The sequence below is a fragment of the Rhincodon typus genome, chromosome 2 (assembly GCF_021869965.1).
Source record: "Rhincodon typus isolate 14 chromosome 2, sRhiTyp1.1, whole genome shotgun sequence".
In the NCBI taxonomy this organism is placed as follows: domain Eukaryota; kingdom Metazoa; phylum Chordata; class Chondrichthyes; order Orectolobiformes; family Rhincodontidae; genus Rhincodon; species Rhincodon typus.
In genome coordinates, this window is record NC_063333.1 from 97,913,745 (window position 1) to 97,931,484 (window position 17,740).

General features: G+C 40.5%; 1 protein-coding gene across 12 annotated transcripts in view; it reads left to right on the top strand.

The window, feature by feature from the left end:
• Positions 1-17,740, top strand: part of snx10b (sorting nexin 10b) — a 69,353-nt gene that overhangs the window by 26,108 nt on the left and 25,505 nt on the right. For 7 of the 12 annotated variants that reach the window (XM_048617803.1, XM_048617817.1, XM_048617847.1 and 4 more), the window contains one exon: positions 12,923-12,977. In XM_048617803.1, the coding sequence (XP_048473760.1) occupies positions 12,923-12,977 (55 nt within the window). Of the gene's footprint in view, positions 1-665; positions 987-12,922; positions 12,978-17,740 lie in introns of those variants that run through there. The other 5 variants (XM_048617810.1, XM_048617832.1, XM_048617867.1 and 2 more) reach the window with 3 other exon arrangements.

The following is a 17,740-nucleotide window of genomic DNA, read 5'->3' on the forward strand; positions in this document are numbered from 1 at the left end:
AACGTCAGCCTTCCTGCTCCTCTGATGCTGCTTGGCCTGCTGCGTTCATCCAGCTCTGCACCTTGTTATCTCAAAATCTGGGCTTTTTGGTTTTATCAGAACTGCAATACAAATGTCAGTTTCAAAGGCGAAATAATGCAGATGTTGGAAATCTGCAATAAAAGCTGGAAATGTTCAGCAAGTCTGTCAGCATCTGTGGAGAGAGAGCATTAATATTTCGGATCAGTCACTAGGCTCTGACAAGCATTTTGTTTGCTGCTTTATATCTCTTCTTCAAGATACTTTAAGAAGGTTCTCATGCCTGAGTCAGCAGCATGGACTAAAACAGGATGATAAATGTGCGAAACTTGAAATATTCTATTTGTGTAATTAAATGAGTGGATGTAGTATGATCACTGACTTAATAGATGGGTTATTTTAACCAGACTCTTTCTGTCTATCTGTCTTTGTTTATGCAGCATCCAAAAGTAATTTGTTCAAGATTGCGTGAGCCATGAAGACATTAAGTAGCAGAAATTCAAATAAATTCAGAGTTCTGGCTTAAATTGATTCCCACCCTTCCCCTGTGACCTATTTTACTTTGTTCTGTGCATCGTACTGGAGAATGCTAGGAAACTCTTCACATATTGAAATATAGCATTCTAGGATTTGCAGGCACAGGAATGAGGCAGCAATTTACTGAAATTACAACATATGACTTCCTGTGTGCTAGAAGACTGAGCTGCATTATCCCAACACCAACTAATTAAAACAACAATTTGCAGCCCTATAATATCCAGTTGCAAACTGTGGAAGTTGGGCAGAGCAGGCTCTGTAAACACATCCGTCTCAACCAGGCAGAGCAGGCCATGCAAGGCAAGAAACAAGTATGGAATGTCTGCAAATGTGCCCTCCACCGATGTTGCCAAGTGGATGATCTGACCAATTTGGTTTTTGACACCCGTCTGACGTGGGTGGGACATGAATCCAGGCCTCCTGTCTCAGAGGTAGGACCACTACCACCCCACTACAAGAGCACAATCTAACCAATTTGATTTTTTTTTAATTTAACCTATTTTTTTCTACACAACCTGTTCAGAGATGTTATTATATACCTCTGGAGCAGGTAAGATGAACCCAGGTCTCCCAGCTCAGGGGTAGGGACTCTATTACTGTGCCACCAGAGGGCCCCCGATCAATTTGGATTGTAAGCTACTGATGGCTAAAGATTTTGTGTATCTGAACTGGCTTGTCCTCCTACCAAACTATTTCCACAATATATCTGTTTAGTGTGGAAAATTGTCCAGGTGTAGTTACTTTAATCAACTGTTCAGACGTGTCATGATCACACATCCAGGACATGTAAGACTTGAACCTGACCTGGTCTGGGCCTACCTTCTGGCTTGGATATAAGGACACTACCATTGTTCCAGAAAAGCCTGTTTTTTAAAAAAATGAGTCAATTTGTTCAGGTATGTATAGGAAACGTCTGGAGCAAATGGGATTTGAACCCATGTCTCCTGGCTCAGAGATGGGGATGCCACCGCTATATCCGAAGACCCCTTGGGCCTGAGGTAGGGACACCAAAGTATTCCATTCTTAAATGGTTGTGAGGAGGCTATTTACAAAGTGACAGAAGTAAGCATAACATTGACAACCAGCTACCAGTAATCAGTTGGGATTCTGTCAGAAAAATAAGGCTCCTTATCTCATTTTAAGATGTTGATCAAGAGCTGAATAACAGACAAAAGGTAAGAACAACTGACCTGAGGCAACATTTTACCAAGTCTACTAAGGGCCTTAAGGATTCTTGTGGGGCACTGGTAGTGTCCCAGGTTTACGTTCCTCCTGCTCCAGAGGCAGGCAGTAAAAGCGCTGTATGGGTTGATTTTTTTTAAAAAAAAAAACAAATCTGCTAAGGGCCTTAACTACACAGATGCTGGGGGGAGTTTTCTGGTTACTAGATTTGATACATGCAACATAAGGAAAAAAACTAAAAGTCATCAGAAACTAACCATTGCACCAAAGGAGCTTCAGGGCATTGTGCCTGGTGCAGCTACTTCAGTAATCTTATCTCTGTCACAACATCAGGAATGGACCTGGTCACTGTCCGTGGGTTCAGCGCCAAGCACTGTTATGCACAGCAGGATTTAAACATTCTCTTGGCTTAAATAAAACAAAGTACTGCAGATATTGGAAATCTGAAACAAAAACAGAAATTACTGGAGAAGTTCAGCAGATCTGGCACCATCTGTGGAGAGAGAGAGTTAACGTTTCCAGTCCATTGACTCTTCAGAACTCAGGCATGGAACTCTATGATCTAAGATTAGGCTGATGAGTAAAAGCATGGAAGATAATGATAGACAACCATGTAGGATAAAAGCTAACCAAAGGGCCATCAGGTTTGCATCCATGGAAGTGTGGTTTAACACATGCAAACAGATTGATTTAAAAACATCCTTAATGTCCAACCATCTGAACAGCTAACCCCAGCCCACCCTTTTTTTTTTTAATGGTATCGCTGTCTTAGAGTCCACCATCAGGATCCTGCAAATTGGTATTAGCATACCATCCTGAGATTGTGTTTTTAAAAACAATATTTATGCTTCTTCCAATACAACTGTATAATTGACCTCTGCTGTTTTGACAGTGCACTTGTTTGTGTTCCATTTTTAGTCATGGAACTAATCCTATTCCCAGTTATAGCTTACAAGATTGAACATTTAATGTTAACCTCTAAAAATGGAAGTTGGGTTAGATTGCTAAGATGTTAAGGTTTTAAAAAAAGAACTTCATTCCTGGAGCTATCTAACTGGAATCTGCTCCCTTCCAGGTTTGTTAGACAGCAGGTAAGCAACAGACAGCTTTCAGGAGGCATGTTACTCCTTTACAGAACTGAAATGGCTTCGATTTTATCTGGGTTTTTTTTTTCGGTTCAAGCTAGGAAAACTTTGCAACTCCTGGCTGGAAGAAGTGATGCTCCTCTCTCACTATCTGTGAGCCAGGAGAGGCTGCCTCTCGGCCACTCTGCCTCTCCGCTTCTCCTTCCCACCTGTCTCTCCCCATTTGCTTCCCCCCGCCCCCTACAAACTCTGTCTCTTCCACCCCTGTCTGGCTCTTTGTGTTCCCCCACTGTCTGCCTCCTTGCATTCACTCCACCAGAATTTCTAATCTGAGGAGCAGAAAACCCGGGAGTGTTGCCAGCTCAGTAGGAATTCTAACATGTTTCCAGCTAGCATTTGGACAAGGATCCTAATTTATGCATAGTTCCCTTCAAATCAAGCATTCAGTGTTATCTTCCTCCTCCCAGCCCAATAAATATTGGTGCATGTTATGATCAAACACTTCTGCAATAGGGATGAACCGACAGACTGCTCTTATTTGCGAAAAGGACTATTTAATGTACCAAACTTTGAGGCTTGATCCAATTGTACTTGCCAGTCCTCTCAAATCGCAATTAGTAGGATCTTAAACATTCTTGGGGTTTTCGGAGCTGCTGCTTCCATGTAGTCCACCTTAGATAATGTTTTTCTTGTCACATTATTTGAACCTTTAAAATTCAGACATTCTCACTCATTTTATTATTTGTCTGACTGCTGTTGCCATACTGCTGTTCTTCTTCTAGTTTGATTTTTTTAAAAATCTTTTTAAAATTACATTCTCTTATTTTTGTCTAGCTCTTCACAAATTTATCATGAAGCATGACTGAATCATTTCCTTGGTGGATGTAAGATAGAACATGTGTCTTTATCCATAAACTGTACATTGTTTTGCTTCAGTACATCTCAAGTCTTTAAGTGGTGTGATTTGCATCTCTCACTTTTTAACTTCTATCGTACAGGATAGCATCAATTCTTTTGATAAGCTTTAACTGATGACATACTCCCTTCTAGAAACTGGCTCCCCTTGTTTCAGAATTTTAAATTAAAGACTTTCTAGTTATTGATCATATTCTGTACTTGCTTGGTTTGGCAAGTAGTTCAGTAGCATATTTGGCATCTTGTATATGAACTGTGGCACAGTACTACAATCAACTCATGACCAGTTTAAAGATATTTACTTTTATATACAGAAAGACATCACAGCTTTTGAACAGTATAAGTCTTCCAGTTACGTTTGTTGCTGTCTGTACAATTTTCTTTTACTTGCTAATCTGGTTCTGACTATTGTCTTGACTAAAATTTTACCTTTAGTGAAACTGCTGCTCTCAGTTGTCATTTTTTTTATATCATATCTTTTATGCAATCCATCTGCATGTATTCTTTTGACTCAAGATCCATCCTTACTTAAGGTTTCATTTTTAATGCCGATTGTATATACTTCAAAACACTGCTTCTACATTTCCTTCTGAGTTTTTATGACCTAGGTGTTTTGAAGCACCATTGTAAAATTATACATTTATATGGTGCATGGAGTTGTTTGCTGTTATTTGTGAACAGTATTCTGCTGATGCCATACGTTATATGATTAAGAAGGTCATTTGGGTTATATTTCTCTCACAATTGAACAGTGCATGTTTCTTTTCCAACTTGCCTTGTCTGATTACTTAGTGTTTCAAAGGCTTAATAATAACTTATTTTTAAAAGTATACTCTCAACTCTCACACATTGAGCTCTAAGAGTTTGGTTGGTGCTGCCATACAAATACACATGAGCAGCGCTGTGTTTATATTAACCAGGTGCCTTAACCTGATGTCAAATATTTGAACTTCTTTTTTATTCATTTGTGGGATATAAGCGTTGCTGGCAGGCCAGCATTTGTTGCCATCCTTAGTGTAACACAGTTCATCACGGTATGAATACCTCTAAATGTATTTGGAGTCAATGGCACTTTTCTAAAAGAAAAGTGTAAATGCTCTTTCAAAGGTTTCATTTTATTTTTGTTATCTGAACTGGATATGTTTATTTCAGCAAGTGTGAACTATGTTTAATCTGCTGCTATACTCTTTGCCATTTATTTGAGCATTTCAATGTTTTTATCACTTGTACCAACATCCTGTACCACTGGGCCATGGTTTGTGGTGGAATGGTGTCCATTTCTGGACATGCCCTTATACTTTTGAGGTGTTTAAAATGATTGTCTGGCTCTTACTGTGACATTGACCATCTGAGTGAATACAGCAAGCAACTATGTATTTCCATAACCAAAGTAATTGAAAGAACGTGAAATTATCAGTGTTAGGATTAGAGATGGTATTAAATTAGAGTGGATGAAATTGGTTACAGAAGGAAAGAAGTACTGGGTCATAAGAGACCAAGGAAATTGTTTTTTCAATTTCTAACAATTCATAACCTGAAACAATGAGCCTCCACTCCAATAATCAGTACCAGAGAAGTTGTTTGACAGTAAGTGAAACTTCTCATGTCAATCTCTGTGGAAATGCATTTTAAATGACACAATTTATCCGGTTGTGCTGTGTGGAGCTGGAGGAGCACAGTAGACCACGCAGCATCAGAGGAGCAGGAAAGTTGATGTTTCGGGTCGAGACCTCCTTCAGAATTTCTGAAGAAGGGTCCCGACCCGAAATGTTGGCTTTCCTGCTCCTCTGCTGCCTGGCCTGCTGTGCTCCTCCAGCTTCACACTGTTATCTCTGACTCCAGCAGCGGCAGTTCTTACTATCTCTCTGGCTGAGCTGTGATGTGTTTGGTTTGTATCTGCCAGGCAAAGTCAGCAATTTCTTAGCACACCATGTATTTCAAGTTTGAGGCAGATAGAAAATACAGAAACGGGCCCTTTGTTCCAACTCTGTTCCATGCTGACCAGATATCCTAAATTAATCCAGTCCCATTTGCCAGTATTTGGTCCATATCCCTCTAAACCCCTTCTATTCATGTACCAATCCAGATGCTTTTTAAATGTTGTAATTGTACCAGCCTCCTCCACTTCCTCGAGCAGCTCATTCCATACACTCGCCACCCTCTGCGTGAAATGTTTGCCCCTTGGGTCCCTTTTTAAATCTTTCTTCTCTCACCTTAAACCTGTACCCTCTAGTTTTGGATTCCCCTACCCTGGGGAAAAAACCTTGGCTATACCACTTTTTTTTTTGCCTTGTTTATGGTGGAGTAATGAAACTGAGGCAGCAATTTTTTGCATTTTGTATTTAAATGCACAACTGTTGTCACACCAAGTGGCTTTCCAAGTCCATATAAGTAACAGTCAGGGCTGTTATTTTGACAGTTGATTATGGACTGTTGGAATCGTACGCATTCCAAGAATACAACTTGCTCCTAAATTTGTTTTTGCTTTTAAAAGTATCATTGCACCATCCTGGCAAAATCTACAAGACCTGCAGCTAATGGTGAACTTTGACAGCCAAGGGATAGTGCCTAATGTAAACAGAAGTATATCACTGTACGTTATGAAAAGATATTTTAATTTGAAGCCTGCTCTAAATAACGGCATGCTTTTTTTGGAACTAGTTTCATAGTGTGGAAGAATAGAATGAAAGCATAGACCAACATGCAGTAAACTTAACACTTGGGGAAATGATATAATTTTAAAGAATTTATCTGTATTTCAGTAGGACTGGAGATGCCCTGTGGATACCATTTGTTCTGGTTAGAAATTAAAAGTCAGTAATTTAACATCATAAAAATGCTATAAATGGTTGCTGTAAGGCTGAGAACTAACTGTTCCTATGATTCCATGACACTGGAAATCCAGATTGAAATGTTGATCTTTTGGAGTTGTGGCAGTTACCTAATATAGACAGTTGATGATTTATAGGCAATTTTCTGATAGTTTATTGAGTTTGTTAAGAAGCAGCAGTTTAGATGTAATCCATTCTTTACTTATGTAAAGAAAGTATACAACCATGACAATTGAGGATGGTTCACTGATACCACAGGACAAACTTGCTGTCAGGGTACAATGTGTTGATTTCATTGAAGTGATGGGGATAGCATCCTGCATTCTAGCTGAGTTGCTAGGGAACTCTTCCCAGGATCTTCCTCCACTTTTCTGATCCATTTTCCATTTGACTAATGAAGAGTGCTGTCTGGGGACTGCCGGATAAGAACTGTTGCTTACAAGTTCTGCATGACTCAAGAAGAACTCCCCTCTGCCCAACTGTCAGTTAGGCTTCCCTAATTTCCTTGGCCTCAACATGATTATTCCAGTGCAGAATTAGCTTAATCCCTGTGAGCTTCACTGGTTGCTTCCTGTCCTGAGTCTAGCACTTCTTGTTAAATCATGTTTCTAGGAGTAGGTACCTTGTACTGTGTCAGTCAATTGTCTGAACCCTTTTGGCTAATGGCCGTGGGACAGCTATTCAATGCGTTAGATGATCATTGTCCCCTTGCCCAGCTTCATGAGAGGGTTAGTTTATCGTTTTTGCTAAGAACAAATATTTATTTTCAAAAACAACACGTGTTTGGTACCAGGAATTGCTGATGCTAGTTCAATAGGCATTGTGACATCTATGTTTCTCGCAATTCTTCCCCTTTGTTTCCATCTGCTAGAATTTTGAAAGTTAAGTAATGCTGTAATCACTTTTAAATGAAATCTCATGCTATGCAGTAAACACTCAAAATTCTGTTGTTGATGGACTCCAACATTCAAGAGAAATATTAAACACCATTTGTTTACAATATTTCTTTGATTAATTTAAAAATATAATTATAAATTGGCACAGTTAAGACAAAGATGAGCTTATAACCAAACAACCCCTTCATTGCCATGATTGCCTACTTCTGCCTCTGTAATGTTGCCTGATTCCTCCTCCACCTCAGCTCATCTGCTGAAATTTTCATTCCTGTCTTTGTTCTGTATCTTCTGTAACTTCCACCCAGCATAAATTTGAGCACATCCAGAACTCTACTGCCCCATCCAAACTCTCCAAGTTCTAATCACTCATCATTGCAGTGCTCACTGATCTACATTGATTTCCAGTCTGGTACTGCCTTAAATTTAACATTCCCGTCCTCTTTTTTTAAAGCTTTTGCTTTCTTGTCTGTTACTCTGTCCACTGCTACAAGCCTTCTGAGTGTCTGATCTCATCCTTTTATGACCTCTTACAATTTGACTTTACACTCTGCAATTCCCTCCCACACCTCTCCACTTCCCTATTGCTCTTCTCCCTTAACATGCTAAATTTATCCCTTTGACCCAACTTCTTCATTTGTCACCTCTCCTAGTGGCTTGCTATGTGGCTAAGTATCAGATTTTTATTTGATATTGCTGTTATGAATTGACTTGATATAAAGGATAAAGTTACCATAGTCATTAAAGAGAGACAACCAGTAGTGGTTTAACCTAAGGGTCACAACACCTCAAGCAAGAGGAGAGATTGAGAAGGAGAGTCCTTCATGGTAATCTCAGCCAATGCAGGAATCAAATCCATGCTGTTGGCGTCACCTGCATCACTAATCAGCCATCCAGCCAACTGAGCTAACCGTTTTACTTTGTGTTCATCATTTCCCAGCTATTTTTACTTGCATTCCAATTGTAGTGCCCTTAATCAACTAATATTCTGTGAATTAAGGATCAAGCTGGTCATGGCTCAGTGTCACAGTACTGAGTGTGTCTACGACCCACAGGATAATAAAGAAAATCGAGAGGAAACTGAACCATGTTTTGTGGTTAACACCACTTAATTTATTTTCTTTTCATTTATATTTGGAAGTTGAATTATTTCCAAATAATGAAGATGAATATTCATTAATCCAGCCCCTTATTCTTCTGTGTTGATGAAAATAATGTTTTAGTCTTCTACTAGGATTCTCTGGGAAGTTAGGGAGAAGATTGCAGAGCCTTTGGCTTTGATCTTTGTCGTCATTGTCTTCAGGGATAGTGCCAGAAGACTGGAGACTAGCAAATGTTGTCCCCTTGTTCAAGAAGGGGAGTAGAGACAACCCTGGTAATTATAGACCAGTGAGCCTTACTTCGGTTGTGGGTAAAGTGTTGGAAAGGATTATAAAGAGATAGGATTTATAAGCATCGAGAAAGGAATAATTTGATTAGGGATACTCAACACGGTTTTGTGAAGGGTAGGTCGTACCTCACAAACCTTATTGAGTTCTTTGAGAAGGTGACCAAACCGGTGGATGAGGGTAAAGCGGTTGATGTGGTGTATATGGATTTCAGTAAAGCATTTTAAGGTTCTCCACGGTAGGCTATTGCAGAAAATACTGAGGCATGGGATTGAGGATGATTTAGCAGTTTGGATCAGAAATTGGCTAACTGTAAGAAGACAGAGGGTGGTGGTTGATGGGAAATGTTCATCCTGGAGTTCAGTTACTAGTGGTGTACCGCAAGGATCTGTTTTGGGGCCACTGCTGTTTGTCATTTTTATAAATGACCTGGATGAGGGCGTAGAAGGATGGGTTAGTAAATTTGCGGATGACACTAAAGTCGGTGGAGTTGTGGACAGTGCGGAAGGATGTTGCAGGTTACAGAGGGACATAGATAAGCTGCAGAGCTGGGCTGAGAGGTGGCAAATGGAGTTTAATGTGGAAAAGTGTGAGGTGATTCACTTTGGAAGGAGAAACAGGAATACAGAGTACTGGGCTAATGGTAAGATTCTTGGTAGTGTGGATGAGCAGAGAGATCTCGGTGTCCCTGTGCATCGATCACTGAAAGTTGCCACCCAGGTTGATAGGGTTGTTAAGAAGGCGTATGGTGTGTTAGGTTTTGTTGGTAGAGGGATTGAGTTTCGGAGCCATGAGGTCATGTTGCAGCTGTACAAAACTGGTGCAGCCGCACTTGGAGTATTGCGTACAGTTCTGGTCGCTGCATTATAGGAAGGATGTGGAAGCATTGGAAAGGATGCAGAGGAGATTTGCCAGGATGTTGCCTGGTCTGGAGGGAAGGTCATGAGGAAAGGCTGAGAGACTTGAGGCTGTTTTCGTTAGAGAGAAGAAGGTTAAGAGGTGACTTAATAGAGACATATAAGATTATCAGAGGATTAGATAGGGTGGACAGTGAGAGCCTTTTTCCTCGGATGGTGATGGCTAGCACGAGGGGACATAGCTTTAAATTGAGGGGTGATGGATATAGGACAGATGTCAGAGGTAGGTTCTTTACTCAGAGAGTAGTAAAGGTGTGGAATGCCCTGCCTGCAACAGTAGTAGACTTGCCAACTTCAAGAGCATTTAAATGGTCAATGGATAAACATATGGATGATAACGGAATAGTGTAGGTTAGATGGGCTTCGGATTGGTTTCACAGGTCGGCGCAGCGTCAAGGGCCTGTGCTGCGCTGTTATGTTCTATGAGATGGCAGCCAATTTTGGGTAAAACCTTTTGCCAAGCTGGTGTCTTGGAGCTTCTGATCAATCTACCCCGGTGTCTCAGAGAAATGGGAGTTGGATGGGGTGCAGAGTCTCTGAACCCAATCCAGAGGAGGTAGCCTGTCATTATAACCTAGGGGAGTGTGGTTTAATTATAGGGCTGTGACAATAATTACTGCAACAAGCAATCCTCTAAAATGATAAATCCTTTAATGTATAATGAAATTTTTGGAAAATTTACATGTGATATCTTGATGTTGAGAAATGCTATTGATGAGCCATCAAGGTTATGTATTGACTTGGTCAGAACCAGAATATCCTGAAATGCAGTTCCAGAGAGAGAATGCTTCCTTGTCTCCTTTATCAGCAGAATCCATAGCGAGACACTACTTGCGCTGTTTACCACAGTTCCAGATAAGATCATTAAAACGCAAAAGAAATGATTTAACAGATATGGACAGTTCTAATGGTTCTGATTTCTGATTTACTAGTTGTAAATTTCCTGTTTGAACAAGGGGATTCATATTCTCGAGAAATAACCCAGTAGAAGTGATATTCAATAAAACTGAGCTCTAATAAATGCCAGATGATTATTCAAATCCATAGACAAATAGAACATTGATATACTACCTATTGGGATATAGACACACAGGAGAAGACACAAAGAAGATTCGTTAGTGTTAACAAAACTGAGAGGTAACACTGGCCAGGAGACCTTGAACAGGCCCCAGTTATGTTCCTGAGGGGAAACAGAAAATCATTAAGAGTGGCATTATAATCTTAGATTGTGAAAGGATTTGAAAGGGTAAACGGATAAAACACTTCCTGTTGGGTATAATAATAAATATGGGCTCTAAGTATAGGATAGCCGTTAATAAATCTAATGGGGAATTCAGGAGAACGTTGTTTACCCAGAGTGGTTACAATGTAGAACTCACTACCATCAGCAGTTGTTGAGGCAACTAGCATTAATGCATTTTGGGCGTAGTCAAACACACCCAAGAGAAGCAAGTGAGATGGGAATAGATATTGGCGTTATGTAAGGAGCGATAGGAGAATGGTTGTTTTGTTTGTTTGAATTGTAAATATCATCATGGGTCAGTTAGGCTGAGTGGCCCCTTCCTATGCTGTAAGTATTGTGGAAAGTCAAATGGGACAAAGATACACAATTAGGAAAGCTACAACCATGGAGTAAAACAATCAGTTGTTTATGGGCTATAACATTTTAGCTAAGGGCATCCTCCTTGAGTCAATCCGTTATTGTGACCAAAGCTAAGAAAAGTGGGGCAAAGTATCACGACCACACGTACCTATTTACCAAGCAAAATCACAATTGGCTTTGGGAGAGGGGACATCTTGCATTCTGAAAAGTAGCATCATTCTGGTTCACTTGCTGACGTGTTTGTATTTAACCAGATGGTTGTGACATGGTCAATTCTAATTAACTGAGGAATCTTTTAAATCTATTAGTGTTTATGATCTAATCCATTACAGGTTTTACTTTTGAATTGTTAGGCTGAGCTAGTGTAAAAGCATGGTATTTCAGTGAGATGACCAACAGTGCAGGGAGTCTGTGTTCAAAATACTGTTGTATCATTTTTAACATCACAAAGCTATTAGGGGTGCAAATCTCATTGAGCGTTGCCAGTTTTTTGAATATTGTTGACTGCAGTATGTTACCTGACCAATTTAGCTCAATGAAGTTGCTTCCAGCCATTTAAATTGTGGCATCTCCCCACACTGCTATCTAAGACCTATACCAAGCTTCAGACCACTGCTCAGGAGCAACCTATGCCCACCGCAGAGGATTTTGCAAGCCTCTACTGCCCAGAGGACCCTGCTGGATGTGATGGAACTGGCACTCGGTCTGCATGGCACTGGCTACTGTTGATTTCAGCAACAGTTCTCCCACCCCACCCCTGGCTGTTGGCTTGCCAGCTTTGTCCATGCATTCACGCCCCCACCCAAAAATAGAAACCTATGCCCAGAGGGTGCCAGACTAGTCTGTTCAGCAACCTCCTTATGTTGCGCCTCTCCATCCCTCCTATGCCAGTGTGGGAATTAAACCAGTTGAAGCACAGGTGCTAATGTAGAGGGTATAGATATAAATTTTAAATTATTTTTTATTTGCTAAGGAAGGCCCTATGGAGCCTGTCTCCAGTTTCAGTGTTGAATCCTATGAGAATCGATACTTCACTTAGTCTTCTGACTTAAAGTCATGATTTTCAAGAATTTGCGCAAGAACCCTCCTGTAGTGGAAAAACAGCTTTAATGTAGTATAGATGAATATTGAAATGTTAGGTTCCTTTTTTTTAATTTTAAGCAGTGTTACATAGTCATAAAATCAAACAGCACAGAACAGACCTTTCGGTCCAACTTGACAATGCTGACCAAGTTTCCCAAACTAAACTAAACTAGTCCCATTTGCCTGCATTTGGCCCATTTCCCTCTAAACCTTTCCTATCCACGTACCTATCCAAATGTTTTTTAAAATGTTGTAACTGTACCTGCATGCACCACTTCCTCTGGCAGTTCATTCCACACACGAACCACCCTCTTTGAAAAGTTGCCCCTATGTCCCTTTTAAATCTGTCTCCTCTCACATTAAAAATATGCCCCCTAGTTTTGAAGACTCTACCTTAGAGAAAAGAGCTTTGCTATTCACTTAGCTATGATACCTGCAATTAAATTTAATTTTGTGTACTTCTCATCTAGATTTCCAACTGGAAGAATGGACGAAACCATAAAGGATAAAAAAAAGGTAAATTGTGTAAGTGTTACCAAATTTCTTTATTTCAATCATCTTGAAACCCTGGTAGGTTTGTGAATTCCTTCTAAATCTCAAATTGTGTCATTGTGTATGATGATATGAATTTATGGTAATCTCGATGACCATCTTGCGATCCCAACTAAGATGAAAGCTTGCAGGCAGATTTTTTTCTTTTTTATTGTGATGGAATTTGGGTATCACTGGCTAGCCAAACAATTATTGCCAATCTAGAAACGCCCTTGAGAAGGTAGTGGGGATGGTAAGCTGTCATCTTGTTCCTCTCCAGTCCATAGTGGTAGGTACGCTCAGTGCTATTAGAGTTTCCAGCATTTTTACTCGGGGCAGTGAAGAAACCATGACCTAGTTTCAAATCAGGATAGTGTGTGGCCCAAAGATGAACTTGCTGATGATGGTGTTCTTGTGTACCTGCTGCCCTGTTCCTTTTAGATGGCCACTGTTGTGGGTTTGGAAGAAGGGTCCCAACCCAAAACATCAACTTGCCTGCTCCTCTGACACTGCCTGGCCTGCTGTGTTCCTCCAGCTCCATGGTGTGTTACCTCTGACTCTGGCATCTGCAGTTCTTGCTATCTCTGACTGTTTTAAGGGGGATTGAAGTTTTAATTTAATTTGAGAAATTGCTCCGTGTATGGCACTGGGATGTCTAAAGTTTGCCGATTTAATGCATTTATTAAAATTCGGTTCCATATTCTTGGATTAGAGTTTGTGATAAACAGTTCAATGGATTAAGAATGAAAAGTAGAAGAGAAAAATAAAACTGCTGTTACCAAGCATCGGGTGTCCAGTATCAAAGGTGAGGCAGCGTAAAAAGATGCTTAAAGTTTTTGAGAAGACTTGTAGCTCGGGTTGTGGATGAGATTGTTTGATTTGTTTGCCGAGCTGGTAGGTTGGTTTGCAGACGTTTCGTCACCATACTAAGTAACCTCATCAGTTACCTACATAAATAACAAGTGGGACAGACCAACAACGCTTCATCGGAGGCTCACTGATGATGTTACCTAGTATGGTGATGAAATGTCTGCAAACCAACCTGCCAGCTCGGCGAACAAATCAATAACCCCTAAAAAGATGCTGTTGGTTTAGTTCTCCAAAAAGTGAAGACTGGAGAAAACGTCTTAGGTGACTCTGGAAAAGAACTCCAGAAGAGAGAACTGCTGGTAGCTAAGTGTATAGAAAAGCTGTTATTTCTTTGAAAAGCTTTTAGTAAACCCGTAAGATGAAAGCTTGAAATCAATTACATCCATGCCAATTGAACAAGGGACTTTTTAAAGTGAAGATAGGTAACCCTTTGAGGTTTAAATATCTGTAATCTGGTTGTTGAGGATAAACGGTTGAACCTTTGTTACTGATATTTGTTAGTTGGTTTCAAATAGTTCTTGTGTAATGTAAAATTGTTTTTTCTTTCCCTTTTTGTGTGTAATAAAGTTTGTCCTTTTCTCAAAGTACATTGGCAGCATCTTTTTCTCGATTTATGTTTTAGTGACTGATCATCCTGATAAACAAATAGGCCATAAGCTTTCATTTTGCTGTCAGACCAGGTATCACTTTGAGATATGATGTGTCCAATATTACCATCTAGAATCATATGTGATGGCCTCCAATACACTTTCAATGGTCTTTGAAGTTATGGTGGTCTGTTGCACTCTCTCTGTAAGTGGGCAGAGAGCTGCAAATTTGTCCACGTCTGGCGTCGGATGAGGTGTGGGACCTGTGCAGCGTGACCGTTTCCAGCTCGGAGGCAGCAGACATGGAAGCGATGATGGCGGCAGAAGAGGAACATGTTGCCCGGACCCCAGGGATGATGTCAGTCAGTGGCATCTGGAGGAACAGAGAGAGTGAAACCTACGGATGGAGAGACAAGATAAACTTTTGAAGCTGTTTCAGTTTTAGTAATATTAATTTAATATTAATTTAGTCAGTATTTTACCACTAATATAATTTAAGTAATTTATTCTGTAATCCAAGGTGGCGCCAGAACATGGTGACGTAATTCAGTTTTCACTGTACCCAGGTACAAATGACAATATTAAATAAATCTAAATCCTAAAGACACGGAGGCCCTAGAAAGTCAAAGTCAGGGGAGGAGCAGAAGATAAGGGATAGGGGACATTGGAATAAGAGGGAGGTGATGATGATAAAAAGAGCTGTCCTTTGCTGCTTGTCAAGATGGCTGCCTCTTGCTGACTGATAAGAATAAAACTTCCCACCTCTCCCTCATAGCCTCCAGTTTTAGATCAAGGTCACTATTGGTGAAGTGAGTGTCTGCCCTGTACTGAGATTCGGGTTCTATTGTAGTACCTTGCTTCCTTCTGGTGATATGGAGAAGGCCTTTAGTACAAACCATCCATCTCTTAGAGTCAGAGATTCATAGTCATACAGAAAAATCCACTCAGATTGGAAATGACTAGCATTGTCTATTTATGTCGTTTCTTTAAAGTTTGGGGCTTAAGTTTTTGTGTTAATAACATATGGGTTTTCTAAAGTTATTAATTACCTTGTCAGTATTTCTGCAGCTGTGGTGATTTTCTATTAAAACAGTTTTTGAGGCCAAGCTTTCAAACTAATGGGTTAATTGGATTGAAATAGATCTTTCGATTCAACTTGTTCGCACCAACCAGACATCCTAATCTGACCTAGTCCCCTTTGCCAGCATTTGGGCCATATTGCTTTAATCCCTCCCTATCCACGTACCCATCCAGATGCCTCTTAAATGTTGTAATTGTGCGCACCTCCACCACTTCCTCTGGTAACTTGTTTCATATATGTACCACCCTCTGTGTGGAAAAAGTCACCCCTCAGCTCCCTTTTAAATCTTTCTCCTCTCCCCTTAAACCTATGCCCTCTAATTTTGTACTCCCCTATCCTGGGGAAAATGACCATGGCTATTCATGCTATCCATATCCCTCATGATTTTTATAAACCTCTATAAGGTCATCCCTCAGCCTCCAATGCCCCAGGGAAGAAAAGGCCCCAGCCTATTCAGCCTCTTCCCTATAGCTCAAATTCTCCAGTCGTGGCAACATCCTTTGTAAATCTGTTTGCACCCTGTCAAGTTTAACAACATCCTTCCCACAGAAGGGTGACCAGAATTGAACGCAGCATTCTAAAAAAGATCTCAGCAGTGTCCTGTACAGCTGCAACATGTCATCCTGACTCCTATACTCAATGCTGTGATCAATAAAGGCAAAGGCAGTCTTCACCATCCTGTCTACCTGCGACTCCACCTCCAAGGAAATATACACCTGAATTTCTAGGTCTTTTTGTTTGGCAACACTCTCTAGTGCCCTGCCATTAATTGTATAGATCCTGCCCTGGTTTGCCTTCTCCAGTTTTCTTCCATTTGTCCATGTGACCATGACTTATTGATTTTGCTCTTCCTCAGGCCATTTAGCAGCCTCTTTTTGGATGCCTGCAGTGTTAGTTGAGTCACACTCTTCATCTGAACTGCCTCCACTAGCTTTCAGTAGACAGAAGACTGTTGCCATATCAGTTAGAGGTACACTGTTGTGAAAATGTGAACATTAATCATATTTCCAACAGTGATAGACTTTGGAAGCAAATGCAGACCTGGCTTTCTTTCCTTATTTTATGCCCCCCAAAAATCTAAAGCACGAAGTGTCTAATTTGATTAGCGCTGAATAAGTTTAGCTAGAAGATTTCCTATTCAACTGTTAATGCATATGGCTTACTACAGTTGGAAATAGTTTTACACTTTGCCATTTTATTTCTGCCAATTATTTCTGTTTGTCTGGTAACAAGGGGCTGGAATTTCCTTAAAGTTGCCACAATGTCATCAAAGTAACTCGAAATCAACAGTTGTCAGAGACAGAGATAGTAGGAACTGCTGATGCTGGAGTCCGAAATAACAAGGCCTAGAGCTGGATGAACACAGCAGGCCAGGCAGCATCAGAAGAGCAGGAAAGCTGACGTTTCGGGTCGGGGCCCTTCTTCAGAAATGGGGCAGGGGGAAGGGAACTCTGAAATAAATAGAGACGGGGGGCGGTGATAGAAGGTAAATAGTGGAGCGGATAGGTGGGAGAGAAGACAGACAGGTCAAGGAGGCGGGGATGAAGCTAGTAAAGGTTGAGCGTAGATAGGAAGTTGGATTGGTCAGTGAGGTGGGAATGAGAGGGGGTGCTGGTCTGGGGATGAGGTCGAGGGTGGGGAGATTTTGAAGCTAATAAAGCCCATATTGAGACCATTGGGTTGTAGGGTTCCAAGGCAGAATATGAGGTGCTGTCAGAGACGGACTGTATTTCTGTGTATCTGAGGGTGTTCACTGACAAGCTATGGGATGTTGATTCTTATCATGGAGTTAGTAAGTGTAGGAAAAATCCAGTCAGATTGGAAATGGCTGGCATTGTCTATTTATATCGTTTCTTTAAAGTTTGGGACTTTGGTTTTTGAGTTCATAATGTATGGGTTTTCTAAAGTTATTAATTGCCTTGTCATTATTTCTGCAGCTGTGGTGATTTCTTTTAAAACAGTTTTTGAGGCCTATCTTTCAAAATAATGGGTTTTTTGTACACTGGTAGGGTTTTACATCCGAACAAGATGAACAATCTCCAGTTTAGAAGGTCAGTTCTTTTTTAATTTTAAGGGAAATACCTGTAGTTTAGAGATTTTTGTTTTTCAGTTTTACTTCGTGTTTTCACCAGTCTTGTGAAGTCTTTCGATGAAGGTGCTAGTCGATACTACTGTTTGTGAGAAGTTAAGAATGTTATGAAACTAGAATACCCTAAAGA